Consider the following 16998-nt stretch of genomic DNA (forward strand, 5'->3'; position numbering starts at 1 on the left):
ATATGAAAAGGGACATAAACTGAAGTCTACCCGGGTTAACCTATAAAACCCGTGACTCAGGTCATGAAACTACGATAACTTCATGGAAAATAAACCGAAACAAATCATGACATCTAATTTATAATCAACCTAATAAAGAATAAAATTAAAAAAAAAATACAAATTAGAAAAAACTTGAATCAATCATGTTAACTCGTCAAAGTTGTAACATGAATTAACCACATAGAAAACAAACCGCAATAAATTATAAAATTTAAATTTTAATAAATTAAATATTGAATGATAGAATTATTAAAAAAATATAGATTAAAAAAACAAAGAAAAAATAACTATTGTGAGGAATAATGTCTTGTAATCTCTTTTAGTTATTTGTTCATTAATAATTAATTAATGGCATATTCCAAATACGAGGAAGGAAGAAAAACGAAGATTTAAGGAAATTTTGTATCTTGTTATAGTAACATTTAGAGAGATTCCCAGCTTCTAACTTCCCAGCCCCTAGTAAAATATGCTTATAACTTAATTATAAGTATATGATTTAATTTAATTACAAGCATATTTCAATTCATAGAGATTGAATATAAGATTTTAAATCACGAGGACTAAATATTTAATTTATTTAAACTAAGAGGACCAAATCAAAACTTAATTACATCCTGCGACACAACCAATTATCCCCGCAACCAGGATCTCAGGAGATCCTTTTCTTATTGGTGCTGTGGATACCAAAAAGGACCGGAAAGAAAGAAGAAAACCCAACCAAACCAAGAGGTTCCTTTGGTAATTATTCTTACATTTCTGGGCATAACTTTGAACTCCATTTCCCGCCCATTCCACCTCGAAGAAAACAAATAAAAAGAATTTTGTTTTTTTTTTTTTTTAATTTGAAGCTCTCTCTGTTGCAAGTTCAAAACTCTCCGTCTTCTTCTCTTAGAGAAACTCTCACGGTCCGGACCGGTTCCTTCTTCTCTACAGTTCGTGCTCTTACATTTCTCGAAAAATCACGAGTTTGTGCGATAGATTTCGGCGGTTCCCTTTTCTCACCGCGCTAGCCTTTATTTTGTAAAAACTGCGATTTTTTTTGTGCGTTTGGAGGTGACATTTGTTTTTCTAAGATTTGAAATGGGGAGCGAAGTGAAAAGTGAAGCCTCTGCTGATTCTCCTACTTCCGTTCTTGAAGACGAGGTATTATTATTTTTAGCCTTTTTTTGTTTTAGATTTTTTTTCCTATTTAACTCTCGAAAAAAAGTGTTTTTGTTTGTTTTTTTTTTTTTTAAAATTGATCGATTTTATTTTTAATTTTTGTTGCAAATTACAAGAAGAAAAAAACTGTATAAGCAAAAAAAAATGATTTTTTTATTTTAATGTTAAGCAGTCGAACAAAAGAGTGATTTTTTTTAAAGATATGATTAACAATATATTATGTATTATTTATGTTTTTGTGTTTTTTCCCCCTTAAAATGAAGGAGCAATGCAATTTGAAAGTAGAAGAAGAGGTGTTTGTGGAAGCAAAAAATGGGGACGCGTCTCTTATATCAATATCTATGGCGGAGGAGGAAGAGAAGCTGTTGAAATCCAGGATGAAAGAAGAAGAGATAGAAAAAGCGGCGGCGGAGGAAGCTCAGTTGGATGAAAGCCAGTTTAATAGATTGGACCAGCTTTTAACTCAAACTCAGCTCTATTCAGAGTTTCTGCTGGAAAAGATTGATCAAATCACTGCTGTATGTGTATATCTTCTCAAATGCCTTTTTTTTCAATGAATTTTCTTTTATGTTCCTTTTTCGTTTTTGTTTTCTTGCTTTACGATTTAGATTGCATTACTAGAATGGAGCGGAGCAAGAGAGTGAACCTGTCGAGCAGAAAAATAGAGGTCGTGGATCAAAAAGAAAAGCCGCTGCGCAATACAATTCTGTGAGTTTTTATCCTCTTGCTTTGCTTCATATGGATGTTAGTGTTTTCGATATTATGTTAGAGATGACTGTTGTGGCCGGAAGATGTGCTGTATTGTATAAGATTGAAAGTTTAAGTGTTTTTTTTTGTGCTTTACTGGTTACAAATTTTCAATTATATATTTTACGATTGCTTCTTAATTTAATAGAGCTGTTAATAGGAAAACATGTTTATGTAGGGATATTTAACGCACCTGCCAAAGAGGAATATAATTGTAAGATGAAAATGGGTAGATGTAAGAGAACTGACTGAGATGGGGAGTGTTTTAATGATCTCAGTGGAGTTTTAGTCTTGACCTCTCAAATCTTCCTGTATTTAATTTTACGTGTTCTGCTATGAAAAGATGCCATTTTAAGATTGCCTTAGTGAATTCTGACATGCCATGACCTACCTTTCTTCAGAGGAAAGCCAAGAGAGCAGTTACCGCAATGCTTACAAGATCAAAAGAAGTTGACAAGGATGAGGATGCAAATTTGACTGAGGAAGAAAGAGCTGAGAAAGAGCAGAGAGAACTTGTACCTTTGCTAACTGGTGGGAGGTTGAAATCTTATCAGATTAAAGGTGTGAAATGGTTGATCTCTCTCTGGACAAATGGGCTCAATGGGATCCTTGCAGATCAAATGGGGCTCGGAAAGACTATCCAAACAATTGGTTTCCTAGCACATCTGAAAGGGAATGGTTTAAATGGACCCTATATGGTTATTGCCCCTCTTTCCACTCTCTCAAATTGGGTGAATGAGATTTCAAGGTAAAAGTTTTAACTTGATTTTTTGTGTAAACTGTCCATCTTGATCTTTTAATCCACAGTTTTATTTGATTCTCTGTGAATTCCCCTGAATAGGTTTGCTCCTTCTATGGACTCAATTATCTACCACGGTAGCAAGAAACAGAGGGATGAGATAAGGAGGAAGCACATGCCCAGATCAATTGGCTCCAAATTCCCAATTATTGTTACTTCCTATGAGATTGCATTATCGGATGCAAAAAAGTATTTGAGGCATTACCCATGGAAGTATGTTGTGGTTGATGAGGTGAGTGTTTTAACAAGATAGCTTGTAGATTAGGTAGACACACGGGAGAAGTACTCTTTTCTTCCAAGCAAACAACATTAGCCTAAGGGAAATCGTATGGACAAAGTGACTGCTTGTGGTTATAAGGGCAAAGCTAAAAATGACTATTGTTTTTAGTAGCGGTGTTCTGTGTGTTTGGATACATTGTGGTCAACTGCTCTGGATTCAAGACTTTCAAATTACACAGAAGATAACACTCAGGATAACAAGTGCCTGGAATTTAAAAGTGCTATGCTTTGTTGTTGATTCTTTTTTCCTTTTTGGTACAATTTTAGCTTTTCCACTCACTTTATACATTTTGTTGGGAACCTGAAATAAGCTCAGAGCCTTTTTATGTGATGTTGCACTGCATATTTATAAACTAGCAGATTTGCCGAAGATAACAGTTCTCCTCTGTTTTTGAATTCATGAAGTTTAGATTGGCTATACAGGCATGCAACCATGGCATCTTGGATCTTGCAATTCCACAAAGCTCTAATCTTTTGAGCTAACAGATTAAACACTCACTATTTTGTCACTTTTAGACTTCTTATTGTTAAAATAATTGAGATCAAATGCAAAAAGAAGGCTAGAATTTTGAATAATCTGTATATTATGAATGCTTAGTATTAATCTAAATACAAATAACGTATATATAGGTTAAACTAAAAGTACTATTTTACTCTTAATAAATAAAACTACATAAATATTATTTAACACTTATCTCACTCTGTTAATAATTATTTAAATTGCAATTTGAAATCACATTCTTTATTCTGTATAGTCAATGCTCGTGTTTGTTCATGGGCTCTGAGATACCTTTGCTCTTGTTTGTTCTTTTTGCGCCTTAAACATTCTGAGCTGTCTTCTTTCATGTGCCAATACTTTAATTTGCCAAATTACTGATTTTTACCGACTATTCTAAATTGCAACCTTCTTACTTAAGGGGCACCGGCTGAAAAATTCAAAATGCAAACTGCTGAAGGAGTTGAAATACCTGCACGTGGACAATAAGCTCTTATTAACTGGGACACCTCTGCAAAACAATTTGGCTGAGCTTTGGTCACTGTTGAATTTCATTTTGCCTGATATTTTCCAATCCCATGAAGAATTTGAGTCATGGTCAGTATGCTGTCAATTTGAAAGTCGTGCATGCATTTTCCAGTAATTATGGCAGTATAGACTTCAATCATGTAGTTATGACTGCAATGCTTCACATGCAATTGACCTAAACTGAAGTTTTTTTCTTTCTCAGGTTTGATCTGTCAGGAAAGTGCAATAATGAAACAATGAAGGAAGAAGTAGAAGAAAGGCGAAGGGCTCAGGTATGTATTTTAGCTAATGATGTAATTCTGCTTTTGTAAATGAAACATTTGAATGGCATGGTGTATATACTGGGTTTTTAATCAACCTCAGGCTGTAACCAAACTCCATGCAATATTGCGTCCCTTTCTCCTACGGAGAATGAAAACTGATGTAGAGCAGATGCTTCCTCGGAAGAAAGAGATCATCTTATATGCTACCCTGACTGAGCATCAGAAGAAATTCCAGGAGCATTTAATCAATAAGACACTGGAGGACTATTTACGAGAGAAGCTGGATACCGGTATTAGTTTACTTTTTTCAATCAATTTGTTATTGATAAGACTTCAGCTTTAGAAAGGAAGAAAAGAGGTTTTACGTGCTGTGATTATTTGGTATTCTGTTTCGGCTGGCTGTCCTTTGGAAGCAGCACTGTTTTTGGGCATTGGGACTACTAGCTATCAAAGTATGACAGCTCTAAGTGAGAATTTCAGGATACTAGCTGTTTATTGAATAGCTCATGCAGTTTGATGACACTGGATAATGGTGAATCTAGAAGCAAAATAGGTGATTGAAGTAAAAATCGTGTCTGCTTTTGAGTCATAGTTTTATTTAATTCTCCCTATTATAAGTTGTTGGTCCTTTGACTTAATTTTGGCTATGATATTTCCTATGGTTTGTGAATCGTGAAGCACAGGTTCATGAATGTTCATGTTATAATTATTCTTTTCTTTGTGGGCTGAAGCTTGATTTATCATATGGATATGCTATTTGTTTGCTTGTTTTTTTTTTTTTTTAGATTATTCTACCTGATAGCAAACTGCAGTCATTTATTCTTTCGCCATGCATCTTGACCTGCATTGTCAGCAAGCACTGGCCCAATGGAATGGATAGCCGCTCTACATATTTTCCTGTATTGACTTCTGGTTTTTTAAAATTGCAGGACGTGGCATGAAAGGAAGGCTTAATAATTTGATGATTCAACTTCGGAAAAATTGCTACCACCCGGATCTCTTAGAGTCTGCCTTTGATGGCACATGTATGTGCCTTTCAACTCGTTTAATTACTGTGGTGAATTTCTGTTGCCAGATTCACTAATGCCTTCGAAGTTCTTGACAGATTTCTATCCACCAGTTGAACAGATAGTTGGGAAGTGTGGCAAATTCCAATTGCTGGATAGATTGTTGAATCGTTTGTTTGCACTCCAGCACAAAGTATGATGTGCAAGTTTCTAAACTTTCTAGTTTATTGTAAACCATGCATGCTCTCATCTTCTGCTGGCTTTTTAAACAGGTTCTGATTTTCTCCCAGTGGACTAAAATTTTGGATATAATGGACTATTATTTTAGTGAGAAAGGATTTGAAGTTTGTAGAATTGATGGCTCTGTGAAGTTAGAGGAGAGGAAGAAACAGGTCCGTTACACCTTGCATTCCTTTTTTTAAAACTTGAAGGTTTAGATATTTAATATTAATATTAATATTAATTTGCAGCTTCTGGGTTTAGACATGTAAGAAAAGCTTGCTCGCCATAGATGAATATTGTGAAGTTTATAATTTTGGATTCTGCAACTGTCTTGGTAATTGGTACTTTTAGGCCAATCATACATGATTTATCACTTATTTCGGTGTCTTTGCTTTCATCAAAGCATCTCTGCATTTCTTGATTATGCACTTTTGAAAGCTTCTTTCAAGCTCTTGGTGACGCAATTTACTTGTCAACTTCACTGCCTGTCTTCAGTAATTTGCTAATGTTTATTCTCAGCACTTTGTTTCTTGTCCAGTCAGCATGTTCTAGCATGTAGTGGCATCTGCTAGTATTTGTGAGTATTAAATTGTTTTATTATTCTAGGCTTGAAAGCGTTTGTTAATGGGGAAAAGATCCTGAAAGTCGATGTGTGCTGCTAGTATTGAATGGCATCTGCTAATACCTGAAGGGATTAAATTGCATAATTATTCTAGGCTTAAAAGAGTTTGTTTGTGTTGAACAGATCCAGGAATTCAATGACGAGAACAGTCAGTTTAGGATTTTTCTTCTTAGCACAAGAGCTGGTGGATTGGGTATCAACCTCACTTCAGCTGATACCTGTATCCTGTATGACAGTGACTGGGTATTTTCTTGATCTTGTGTCCCATGTTCCACCCTTAGTATATACTAAAAACTCTTGATTTTTGTACTATTACATGGATTTTTACAATTTTATCCCAGAACCCTCAAATGGATCTGCAAGCCATGGATAGATGTCACCGAATTGGGCAAACCAAGCCTGTCCATGTTTACAGGCTTACAACAGCTCAGTCTGTTGAGGTAACCAACGATGGCCATTGTTTTCGTTTAGTGCTTTTGTTTGGTTGTCAGGTAATTGACAAATTGTATGCTTACAGGGTCGTATTTTGAAAAGAGCTTTTAGCAAGTTGAAGCTTGAGCATGTGGTCATTGGAAAAGGACAGTTTCATCAAGAGCGAACCAAGTCTACCGGCACAGATCTCATGGAGGTTTGTTTTATATGCTTTGTTTCTTACATGTCTTCTATTATTTAACCATTAGTGGTAGCAATGGTATGTATCTTTCATGGTTCATTGAAATTCAGTAGGGGTTTGCTCCCTGGCTAGAATTAAGGAAGATTTTATTTCTTCAACCTCATTTATTTTTTCTATTTTTGAACATACCCTTTTAATTAGTGTCAAATGGTGAAAAAATGACAATTGGCAATCAGATGGCTGTTAATTAGATGACACATTGCAGCATGTGATGTAACATTAAAAGTTTTCTGTTCCAAATGAAAAACAAACAGTGAAATTCTTATTTTGATTTATTGCTAACTGAGCACCTGCAGTTGGCTATGCTAGGATTGGATGCGACTTGATTATGACCAGCAACTTCTTTCCTTTTCTTTTGTGCTTTGATTGATGAATTTTTCAATTGGATTAACCTTTCAGGAGGAGATGCTGGCCCTGCTTCGGGATGAAGAAACAGCAGAAGACAAGTTGATACAGACAGATATCAGTGATGAAGATTTAGAGAGGGTGTTGGATCGCAGTGATTTGGTCGTAGGCTCATCATCAGATGACATGGAAAACATGGCTGCCACTGTTTCAATTCCTCTGAAAGGGCCTGGTTGGGAGGTGGTTGTACCGACTGCCAGTGGAGGCGTGCTCTCTACCCTTAATAGTTAGAAGTTTGTTCGCCACATCCACAGATGGTGGTCGCGGTTGCAGACCTGGCCTGACCACTGAATGTCTGCGTTTTTGGGGAGGGGTGGCCTCAGACGGAGGATGTGGATCCTGAATGCCTTACTTTTTTGCGAGCAGAATGTTGCTCTTAGTCGGATGCTTCTCCATGATTTTGGTAACAATAGAATAGAAAGAGGCCGTTTTTTGGTAAATGTCTAATTATCAGATATTTGTATTTTTCATGTTCTGAATCAATTTTAGAGACAAAATGTAGAATTGACTCGAAATGATGTTATTTTAAGGAGTATTTCCAAAGATCAATTGACTCTTAACTTTGATAACTTTTGTTTGTATGATTGGTACAAATGCTGGGGTTTTTATTTTTTTAATTCAATTGCAAGTTTAAATACTGTGCTTTGATATATGAACTTGCATGCAATATAATTTAGGTATCACACTTTTTATTAGTACCATATATATTTAGTTTAGCAAATTAAATTTAAACTAAATAATTGCAATCTATAAAATTATTAACAATGTATCATATTCTTGGATAATTAAAGCAAGTTATGAACTGTATATGAAAAGATATTGCATAATCAATTAATTAGCAAACTAAGTAGATTTATCAGTATTATGAACCATTATAAATAAAAAAAATATAATATTCAAATATTTAAGGTACATTTTGCATTATAAATTACATTATATTAGTTGCTCAAAAATACTACAAAAGTGTATTAATATAAATTGAATATTTAATTTTAAAGATTCAAAATCTATTAGTGAATATATCTTTACACTTAATGAAATAGTAAAGTCTTGAAAATCCTCTAAGTAAACATGTACCATAAGATAAAAAGAAAAAAATTATTTTTTATTATTTTTGTTAAAAATAAAAAGAAAGTTGATTTTGAAATTTTTTAGAAGATATTTCATGTTGGCCTAAGATCATGCCAATAATTTGTGCCCATTGCAATAATTAATCATCTATTAGAAGAGAACAATGTAGCATGTATAATGGTAACTCTAGACATATATGCCATAGATGTAATACTATTAAACGTTTACTTTCAAAATGTGATTTTTTCAATAACTATATAAAGTTAAAAAAAAATATTGTAGATCTACTCACTAAATATTTAACGAGGGAACTTACGAATAATTAATCGAGGATAATGAATTTAAAACTTTTAAAGGTGAAACAGTTTAATGATGATAACCATACATAGTTGATTAGAGATAGCAAAATTTAGATTTAAAGAGAAAACTATATTATACAGCATTCTTAGTAGCATACAAAAATAATTATTTCCTTCCTATTTATATGATAAAAAGGTGCTACTTGCGATATAATAAGGGTGAATCATGCTCCTAATGATTTTTATGTCTTATTCTATTAAGTGAAGTATAACAAAATATTTCTAATGAAAGATTATTCATATAAGTGAGAAATGTAATCGTTTATTTGAGAATTATAAAATGTTTAATTATTTAAAGCACTAATGAAACCAAAATGTAAAGGACCAAAATAAACACTACAATGAGAACCAAAGAAAAAAATCTAGATAAAAAACTATGTGAGTATTATTATTTTGGTTTACATAAAAAGCTAAATAGTTCATGATATTTTTTTTACTAATTAATCAAGTAAATATGATGTTATTACGCTAAAAATGATTTTAAATCTAAAAACTACTTATCATGATGTAGTGGCCTATCAAGTCACTATTTATATACAAATCTTCAAGTTTTTTGTATACTAGTTAGATAATTTTCATTAACGTGAGAGAATGATAGACATGCTTTATCTCAAAGAAATTAATCTTAAAAAATCTGTATTTGACATGCTTTCTCAATCCAAAACCTTCAATCTCTTATAGAAAGATTACAAAATTTTCTAGTAACTTATATAGTTGAAAGTTGAGGAATTAAATTCGAGTTTGAAGAGCACTTGAGCATTTAGAAGGGAGAAGCCTTTAGGCTTAAGGCCATACGTGTATGCTTGCTCAATTCAACAAGGCACAACACAAGCTCAGACTCGAGTCTCGGGTTCTAGGATCAAACTTGAGCTTGAGTTTGGGTTTGTGTTTAGATTTAAATCAAGTAAATATGATGTTATTACATTAAAAATGATTTAAATCTAAAAGCTACTTATCTTGATGTGGCGGCCTATCAAGTCACTATTTATATACAAATCTTCAAGTTTTTGTATACTAGTTAGATAATTTTTATCAACGTAAGAGAATGTTAGGCATGCTTTATCTCAATAAAATTAATTTTAAAGAATCCTTGTATGACATGCTTTCTCAACCCAAAACCCTCAATCTCTTATAGAAAGATTACAAAATTTTTTCATAACTTATATAATTGAAAGTTGAGGAATTAAGATCAAGTTTGAAGGACATTTAAGCATTTAGAAGGAAGAAGCCTTGGGCTAAGTAGGATTTAGGTTTAAGGACATACGTGTATACACAACACAAGCTCAGACTCGAGTCTCCGGTCTTAGGACCAAACTTGAGCTTGAGTTTGGGTTTGAGTTTGAGTTTAGATTTCTTGTAAAATAATTATAGACATATAAAGATTCTTTTTTTCAACTCATGAAATAAACCATTTGATCATTAATCATTCAATTCCTAAACAATATATTTTTAAAGAAAAAATATCTGGTTTTTAATATATAAAAATTATAAGTTTTTATTTTTTTATTTTTTTATTTTTATAACATTTAAGTAAAGTTGATAAATGGATGAAATTAATTTTGTTATGTGCATTGGTTTTAGTCTCAAATTATAGTATAAAAGGGGCCTAAAAGGGGGTATTTTGTTATGTTCTTTACAGACAATATAGATTGAAAAGTCATCGGTTTCTAAAAAATTTTGATTAAATTGAAAATTTAAATTAAATATTACAGACAGAATCACCGATGGATTGAAAAGTCGTCGGTGATATTTGACAGTTTCTGAAATTTTTTATTAAATTAAAAATTTAAATTAAATATTACAAACAGAATCACCAATGTAATGAATTAAAAATATTAATATTTAATTATTCATCAGTAAAACTATGGGTAAAACGCCACAATAAAAAACCTAAAATCCCTCATTTCACAACAGACAGACCTCCTTTTTTTTTTCTTCTTCCTCTTCTTCCCCTTATGTAAAAAACATCAACATCCCTTTCTTTCTCTTCTCTTCTCTCCTCAACTCCTTCTCTTCTCCTTCATGCTCAGGTATGTCTTCTTCTCCTTTCATCTTTTCTCTTTTCAGTTTTTTTTTAATTAATAAACTTTACAAATTTATTTATTTTTCTCTTCTGAGCTTCACTCACAACTACATTAAGGTATGATTTTTCTTTTCTCTTTTTTTGTGTTTTTTTTCATTATATTTGTTATTTTATTTTATTTTTAATTTTTTGTGCTCTTAATAATTGTATGAATGTTGTTGTAGGATTTTTATTTTTCATATGAGATCAATTTTTAGTTGATTTATTTATAGGATATTTATTTTTTAAAAAATATTTTTAAATAATCACCGATGAAATTACATACGATATTTTTTCAAAGGAAATATCGACGGAATGAAGCGAGATTTTTTTTGCTTGCCTTTTATTTCAGTAAATCCATCTGTAGTAATATTTTTTTATTACCAACGGACTTACTAACGGAAAAAAAATTACCGATGAAAGATTCACCGACAAAGCATTTCTGTTGATAAATTAATTACCAACAGAATGATAGTACAAATACCGACGAAAATTTCCGTCGATAAATATAAAAATTCTGTTAGTGATTATTTCCATCAAATGAGAATCATTTCAATTTTTTTTTTAAAATGATTAAATCCTTGACGGTGATATTTTTCCTTTATTCCAACAAGTAAGTATATTATATTTACACTAGTTTTAGTATAATACTTTATGTTTTAAGTTTGATACCTTGATTTCTATGCTTAGAGAATTTATTTTAATTGAATTGAAAATTTAAGTATTTTGCATTGATAAATGAACTTGCATATAATATAATTTAGTTATCAAACTTCTTGGCTCATTAATTTATATATATTCGAGGAATAAACTATTTGAATTTCATCCAATTTTCAGTGAAAAATATGTTTTGAATCTATACACCAAAAATACTCAAAGTGCATGACTTTTTATAGCCCACGAAACCACTCTATACACCCAAAAAAAAAGAAAAAGGATTCCAATGATCTTCATCCACCATAGCAGGCCATATTCTATACCTCTTGAAAACACACACGCCGTGACGTCCTTACCACACAAACCATTCCATTTATAAATAAACTTGTGGTAACTGATCTATCTGGATCCCGTGGAATGGTAAAAGAATTGAGTAAAGTAATGGAAGGAAAATTGACAAACTTGAATTTATTTAATTAAAGGACTTAATTATAAAAGATAACGATAAAATTGAAAACTCGGTTGATGATTTTTAGTTCACCGGTCAGGTCCATGCATCCTTGCATCTTCATCGCCCAACTATCTTCAGTTCTTACTAGATAGGTGATCCATGTTATCTTGCATGCCAATCCAAGCGTTTTTTTTTTAAAAAAACAAATAAAATCCAGGATTAGGATGATTGACTTTACTGGGTTTAATATGACCGGGCAATTTCAATAATAATAAAAAATAATAACAACAAATAAAATGAAAACAAAAATTTGAAAGCAAAATAAAGGTAAAAAATCTAGATGCTAGCCCATCCAGATTAGCTAGCGAAAGCTGTAACCTGGTTGTAATATCAAAGCAATCCCATCAAAAACAAAATGAATAAAATCATAAAATTTAATTATAAAAAAACCCAATACTTAAGTGTGGAACCTAAAAAAATAATTAAAAAATACACGAGCCAAACCATGTTAACTCGCTAACCCTGCTACTATGAGTATAAGATTAGAATTATTCTATAGAAAGAAAAGTAAAAAAAAAAAAAACAAAGTAAGAAGATCAATTATCAAGCAAACAAATATTAAAGGTTGAATTGAGAAAGAAATTCATTTTTTTTAAAAATCAAATGTTGAAGGATTTTGTTCGATAACAAAGCAAAAATCAAATAAGAAAATGATAATGATATGGTTGTGATACTGGGGAAAGCTCATTGAAATCAAATTGAATAAAATTATGAAGCTCAATTACCAAAAAATCCAATATTAAAGGGAGAGAGAGTGGAAAAAAAATATTTTCTTAAAAAAAAGAAATGAAAAAAAAAGATTCGAGCTAACCTGGGTAAACTCATTAACCCTGCGATCATGAGCATAAAATTGGGATAATTCCATAAAAAAAAAGTGATAAAAAAACACACAAATAAATTCTTAATAAATTAAATGTTGAAGGATAAATTTTTATTTATTTATAATACGATGATGTTATAATTGAAGTTTATTTATGTGTATTTTTTAAAAAGTCGCAGTTGGGAAGTGTAACTTTTATCAAATAATGCTATATTTTTTTTTGAATGTACTGGATTGCTAAATTTTTTGAAATGTGCTAGTTTTTTAAAAAGAAAATCAAATTTCAATGCTGACAGCGAAAGTGGTAAAGACACGAAAATCTGAATCGAAGTCACTTTTGCTCCATGAAAGCTAATTAACATGGGACCTCAAAAGGCAACACCATAATGTCTTCCATGGTTTATACTTTCATTAGGTGGCAGTGGTAAACAAATATTTAAGGAAAAAGTAACCTAACACCTATAATATAATATTTCTAATATTTTCATAGTCTGTTTTTTAAGATATTATTATAATATTCCATTCCCCGTATGCATTCATGCATATCCGTCTAAACCATGATGCGATCTTGAAGAAATATTTAATTTTTCTATGAGAAATGTCTGGTGATCTTGAGCTAAGATATTAAATTGAGAGATCTTTAAAACTTTGAGGAGTTAATTAATTGAAATGATTTTATTTTGTTTGTTTGGGCCCCAAGTGGAAATTGCTGGATAATTTGGAAACTAATCCATGGTTATATATTCCAAAAAATTATTAAGTGACTCACCGCAGCCAAGCACCCAGAAAATTCCAATGTGTTGCTTAAGGGTGTGCTTGTTTTTTCTTCTATTTTTGTATTTACTACGGGCCTATCACTAAAAATTAAAAAAACACACTAAGAGAAACAAACATACATGTGTTCTCTCGGTCTGATCTATTAGATAATAATATAAAATATATCTTGAGATCTTATCTAACAGTTTAAACTATTAGGTTGAGTTGATTATTTGACATGGTATCAGAGCCTTGATGACCAAGCGAGTACTGAATTTCATCATCCCCATTTATTTGATAAAAATTAAGTACAAGGTAATATGAGCCTATGCAAGTTTCAAGTCTAAAAGGTTTTCACTTGAGGGGGTGTGTTAGAGAATAATATAAATCATATCTTAAAACCTTACCTAACAGCTTAAACTATTGGGTTAAGATGTTTATTTGACACGATCTGTATAAGAATCACGAATGTATTTCGGCTTAGTCCACTCAAGTTCTGATTTCGTTTGGTTTTTTGTGTTGCTGTTTTATTTTTATGTAGGGTTGTTCGTTCCTTATTTTTTTTTCTTGTCGTTAGATTGTAGCTTGGACTACAACCTATATAATTAAAGCTCTGCTCTCTTTAACCATCTAGGTGGTGTCCCAGCGGTAAAAGTTTGGGACCAAGAGGTTTGCTCCCTCTGTGATCTCAGGTTCAAGCTCTGTGGTTGCTCATATGATGACCACTGGAGGCTTACATGGTCGTTAACTTCAGGGCCCGTGGGATTAGTCGAGGTACGCGCAAGTTAGCTCGGACACCCACGTTAAACTAAAAAAAAAAAAGCTCTGCTCTCTTTTTGTTTAGACTTTATATCTATCTATATCTATATATATTCCTGATTTCACAGAAAGAGATTTCACAAAAAGAAAAGAGCAATAAATCTTTATGAATAAAGAAAATATATACTTTTAGTTTTCTTTCCTTTTGGCTTTCTTTTGTTGGTGGTGGGTGAAACATGGCATCAAATATGCTTCCATCTCGAATCTGACAAGAGGAGTATTGAACGTGGTGTTACGTTTTCTCAGTAAGTTGCTTCACTTGTAAGTTTTGTTAATTGAATTTGTGATGCCCATCCTCTTAATTTGCCATAATTTTTAATAGTGTGATGTGCTGTCGTTTCGTTTCCTTCCTCTTCTATTTCCATCTTTAATAAACACAAAGGATTAATAATAATAAAAAACTTTAGAGTGGTCTCATGATCACCATTACCGAAGTTTCTTTTCTTTTGTTAAAGCTCAAAGAAAAGCTGGTGGTGTGCGTGTAGATGACAATTGACACAGATTCTCTGCATCTTCCTTGAGCGATCGTTTCTTTTATTTATGTCATGTTTCTTTGTGTATTTAAAAAAAAAGATTTTTTTTTAAATTAATATGTTTTTTATTATTTTTAAATCATTTTGATATGCTAATATCAAAAATAATTTTTTTAAAAAATAATAAAAATATTATTTTAATATATTTTTAAATAAAAAATATTTTAAAAAATTACAATCACAAAAACAATACTATTTATTTTATATAATTGAATCGCGTTAAAACAAATACTTTACTCACTTGTTTGTGATAGATTACTTACTGGGTAACGAAGATTGTGAAACGATGATCTCAAGTCATTGAAATGATTTTGCTTTCTATAATGTTCTTTACTAGGAATCTCAATAATAATAATAATAATAAACCAATATTTTTCTTTATAAAAACAAAACATTTTTGTAATAATCCAAGCCTTTTTCAAGTCAATCCTCAAGTCAAGTTATAACTACGTAAAAACCACTTCTTTTTTCTTTCATTTTCACTTGATAAAAGGCACCATGAATTGTGTGTTCCTTGCTCATATCTCATTACACTCTTCGTTTCTCGCACCCTCTTGATTCTCTTCCTTGCCCAGAAACTCTCCTCCCCATTCATTTCTATACAAATCGCAGCCTACCCCCTAAGCAATGGAACTACTAACTTTTCTTTCCACATATATCAATAACCTTTATTCTCAAAAAAAGAAATTTCTGGTTTCTGATGCTGTGTCTGATTACAGACGTTCGCCTTTTGATCTAACTAAGAAATTTATAGGTTCCTATGCAGTGTCTGATTTAACCCACAAGCTTTCTGATCAAACAAAGACATTTATGGCTTCTGGTGCTGTGTCTGATTACAGACGTTCGCCTTTTGGTCTAATAAAGAAATTCATGGCTTCTGGTGCAGTGTCTGATTTCACCTATATGCCTTTTGATCAAATAAAGAAATTTATAGCTTCTGGTGCAGTGTCTGATTTCAACCACAAGCTTTCTGATCAAATAAAGACATTTATGGCTTCTGGTGCAGTGTCTGATTTCACCTATATGCCTTTTGATCAAATAAAGAAATTTATAGCTTCTGGTGCAGTGTCTGATTTCAACCACAAGCTCTCTGACCTAATAAAGAAATTTCTAGCTTCTGAAACAGTGGTGTATGTCCTCCAGTTTAAGAAAGAAAGCGTTCCTATAATTGTTGCAGTGGTAGTGATAGCACTCCTAGCACTCCTGTTTGGTAGTTGCTGCGGATTTCTTGCCAAGATTGTTCGAATTTGCTGCGGATGTCTTGCCAAGATTGTTCGTTTTTGCTGCCGATGTCTTGCCAAGATTGTTCGTTTTTGCTGCGGATGTCTTGCCAAGAGTGTTAAAACAATGAAAGCACCGGGGAGGAACTATCGCATACCAAGGAGTAATTTTGAAGCAAATCCTCGTGATTATTTTAGGGACTTGCGCAAGGGGTAGAAGATATATCGATCCTAAGCGTCCAATATGGTTGTTTCCATAGACTTTTCTCCGGAGGCAGACCCGCTCTTCTTCATCTCTTCATCGACCCTACTGTATTTTCTTCTTTTCGAGTGGTTTTTCAAAAGCTTTGATCTGTTGTAGTAGATGCTTTGTGAGCTTGCTTCAACTTACATGTTTCAATAAAGAAGTGAATTGGTCTTCACATATGATCAACCATATCCATTTCATTGCATCTTCTTTTAGTGATCATTTCCTCGATAAAATATGATTTTTTTTGCTGTAATTGAATCACGTTAAAATAAATACTTTACTCACTTGTTTGTGATAGATTACTCTGGGCAACGAAGATTGTGAAACAATGATTTAAAGTCATTGAAATGATTTTGCTTTCTATAATGTTCTTTACTCGGGATTTCGAAAACTTTCAAAATTAAATCAATTGAAATGATTTTGTTTCGTTTAATTTGTTTGGTCCCAGTTGGGAATTGGAGGATAATTTGGAAACCAATCCAAGGGTTTTCCAAATAATTCCTAATGTAGCCTGTATCAGCCAAGCATGCGAAGGGAGAGAGGAGTAGTCTTTTATTATTATTATTATTATTTGTTTATAGTCTTCTTTAAAAATCTTACAATCAGTTCTATCAATCAATATTTTTAAACGTGATCCAATCACTGATTTAGTCAAACTATAAAAGTCACTAATTCATCAATGAGTCAATAATCATG

The 16998-nt window shown here is 32.2% G+C and overlaps 2 protein-coding genes across 3 annotated transcripts; both read left to right on the forward strand.

Moving 5' to 3' along the window:
• Positions 1-733: 733 nt before the first annotated feature.
• On the forward strand, positions 734-7793 carry LOC133668069 (ATP-dependent DNA helicase DDM1-like). Of its 2 annotated transcripts, XM_062087813.1 has the most exons (15): positions 734-1185; positions 1467-1721; positions 1825-1911; positions 2352-2698; positions 2792-2981; positions 3946-4121; positions 4255-4319; positions 4411-4605; positions 5245-5340; positions 5421-5515; positions 5595-5714; positions 6290-6409; positions 6508-6606; positions 6684-6794; positions 7239-7793. In XM_062087813.1, exons 1-15 carry the CDS (start codon positions 1123-1125, stop codon positions 7473-7475), a joined length of 2256 nt encoding a protein of 751 aa, XP_061943797.1. In that variant the 5' UTR covers positions 734-1122; the 3' UTR covers positions 7476-7793. The 2 variants fall into 2 exon arrangements, with proteins under 2 accessions (XP_061943797.1, XP_061943798.1); XM_062087814.1 differs by lacking the exon at positions 734-1185 and having other exon boundaries at positions 1651-1721; positions 1812-1911.
• Positions 7794-15300: 7507 nt separating this feature from the next.
• On the forward strand, positions 15301-16474 carry LOC133668179 (uncharacterized). The gene has a single exon (XM_062087924.1). It carries the CDS (start codon positions 15460-15462, stop codon positions 16267-16269), a length of 810 nt encoding a protein of 269 aa, XP_061943908.1. The 5' UTR covers positions 15301-15459; the 3' UTR covers positions 16270-16474.
• The last annotated feature ends 524 nt before the right edge of the window (positions 16475-16998 follow it).

Source organism: Populus nigra, chromosome 11 (assembly GCF_951802175.1).
Source record: "Populus nigra chromosome 11, ddPopNigr1.1, whole genome shotgun sequence".
Lineage (NCBI taxonomy): Eukaryota > Viridiplantae > Streptophyta > Magnoliopsida > Malpighiales > Salicaceae > Populus > Populus nigra.

Coding starts and splice junctions, on each gene's coding strand:
- LOC133668069 (XM_062087813.1), top strand. CDS start 1,123: ATGGGGAGCGAAGTGAAAAGTGAAGCCTCTGCTGATTCTCCTACTTCC. Junction 1,912..2,351: donor CCGCTGCGCAATACAATTCT/GTGAGTTTTTAT, acceptor ACCTTTCTTCAG/AGGAAAGCCAAGAGAGCAGT. Junction 6,607..6,683: donor CAACAGCTCAGTCTGTTGAG/GTAACCAACGAT, acceptor GTATGCTTACAG/GGTCGTATTTTGAAAAGAGC.
- LOC133668179 (XM_062087924.1), top strand. CDS start 15,460: ATGGAACTACTAACTTTTCTTTCCACATATATCAATAACCTTTATTCT.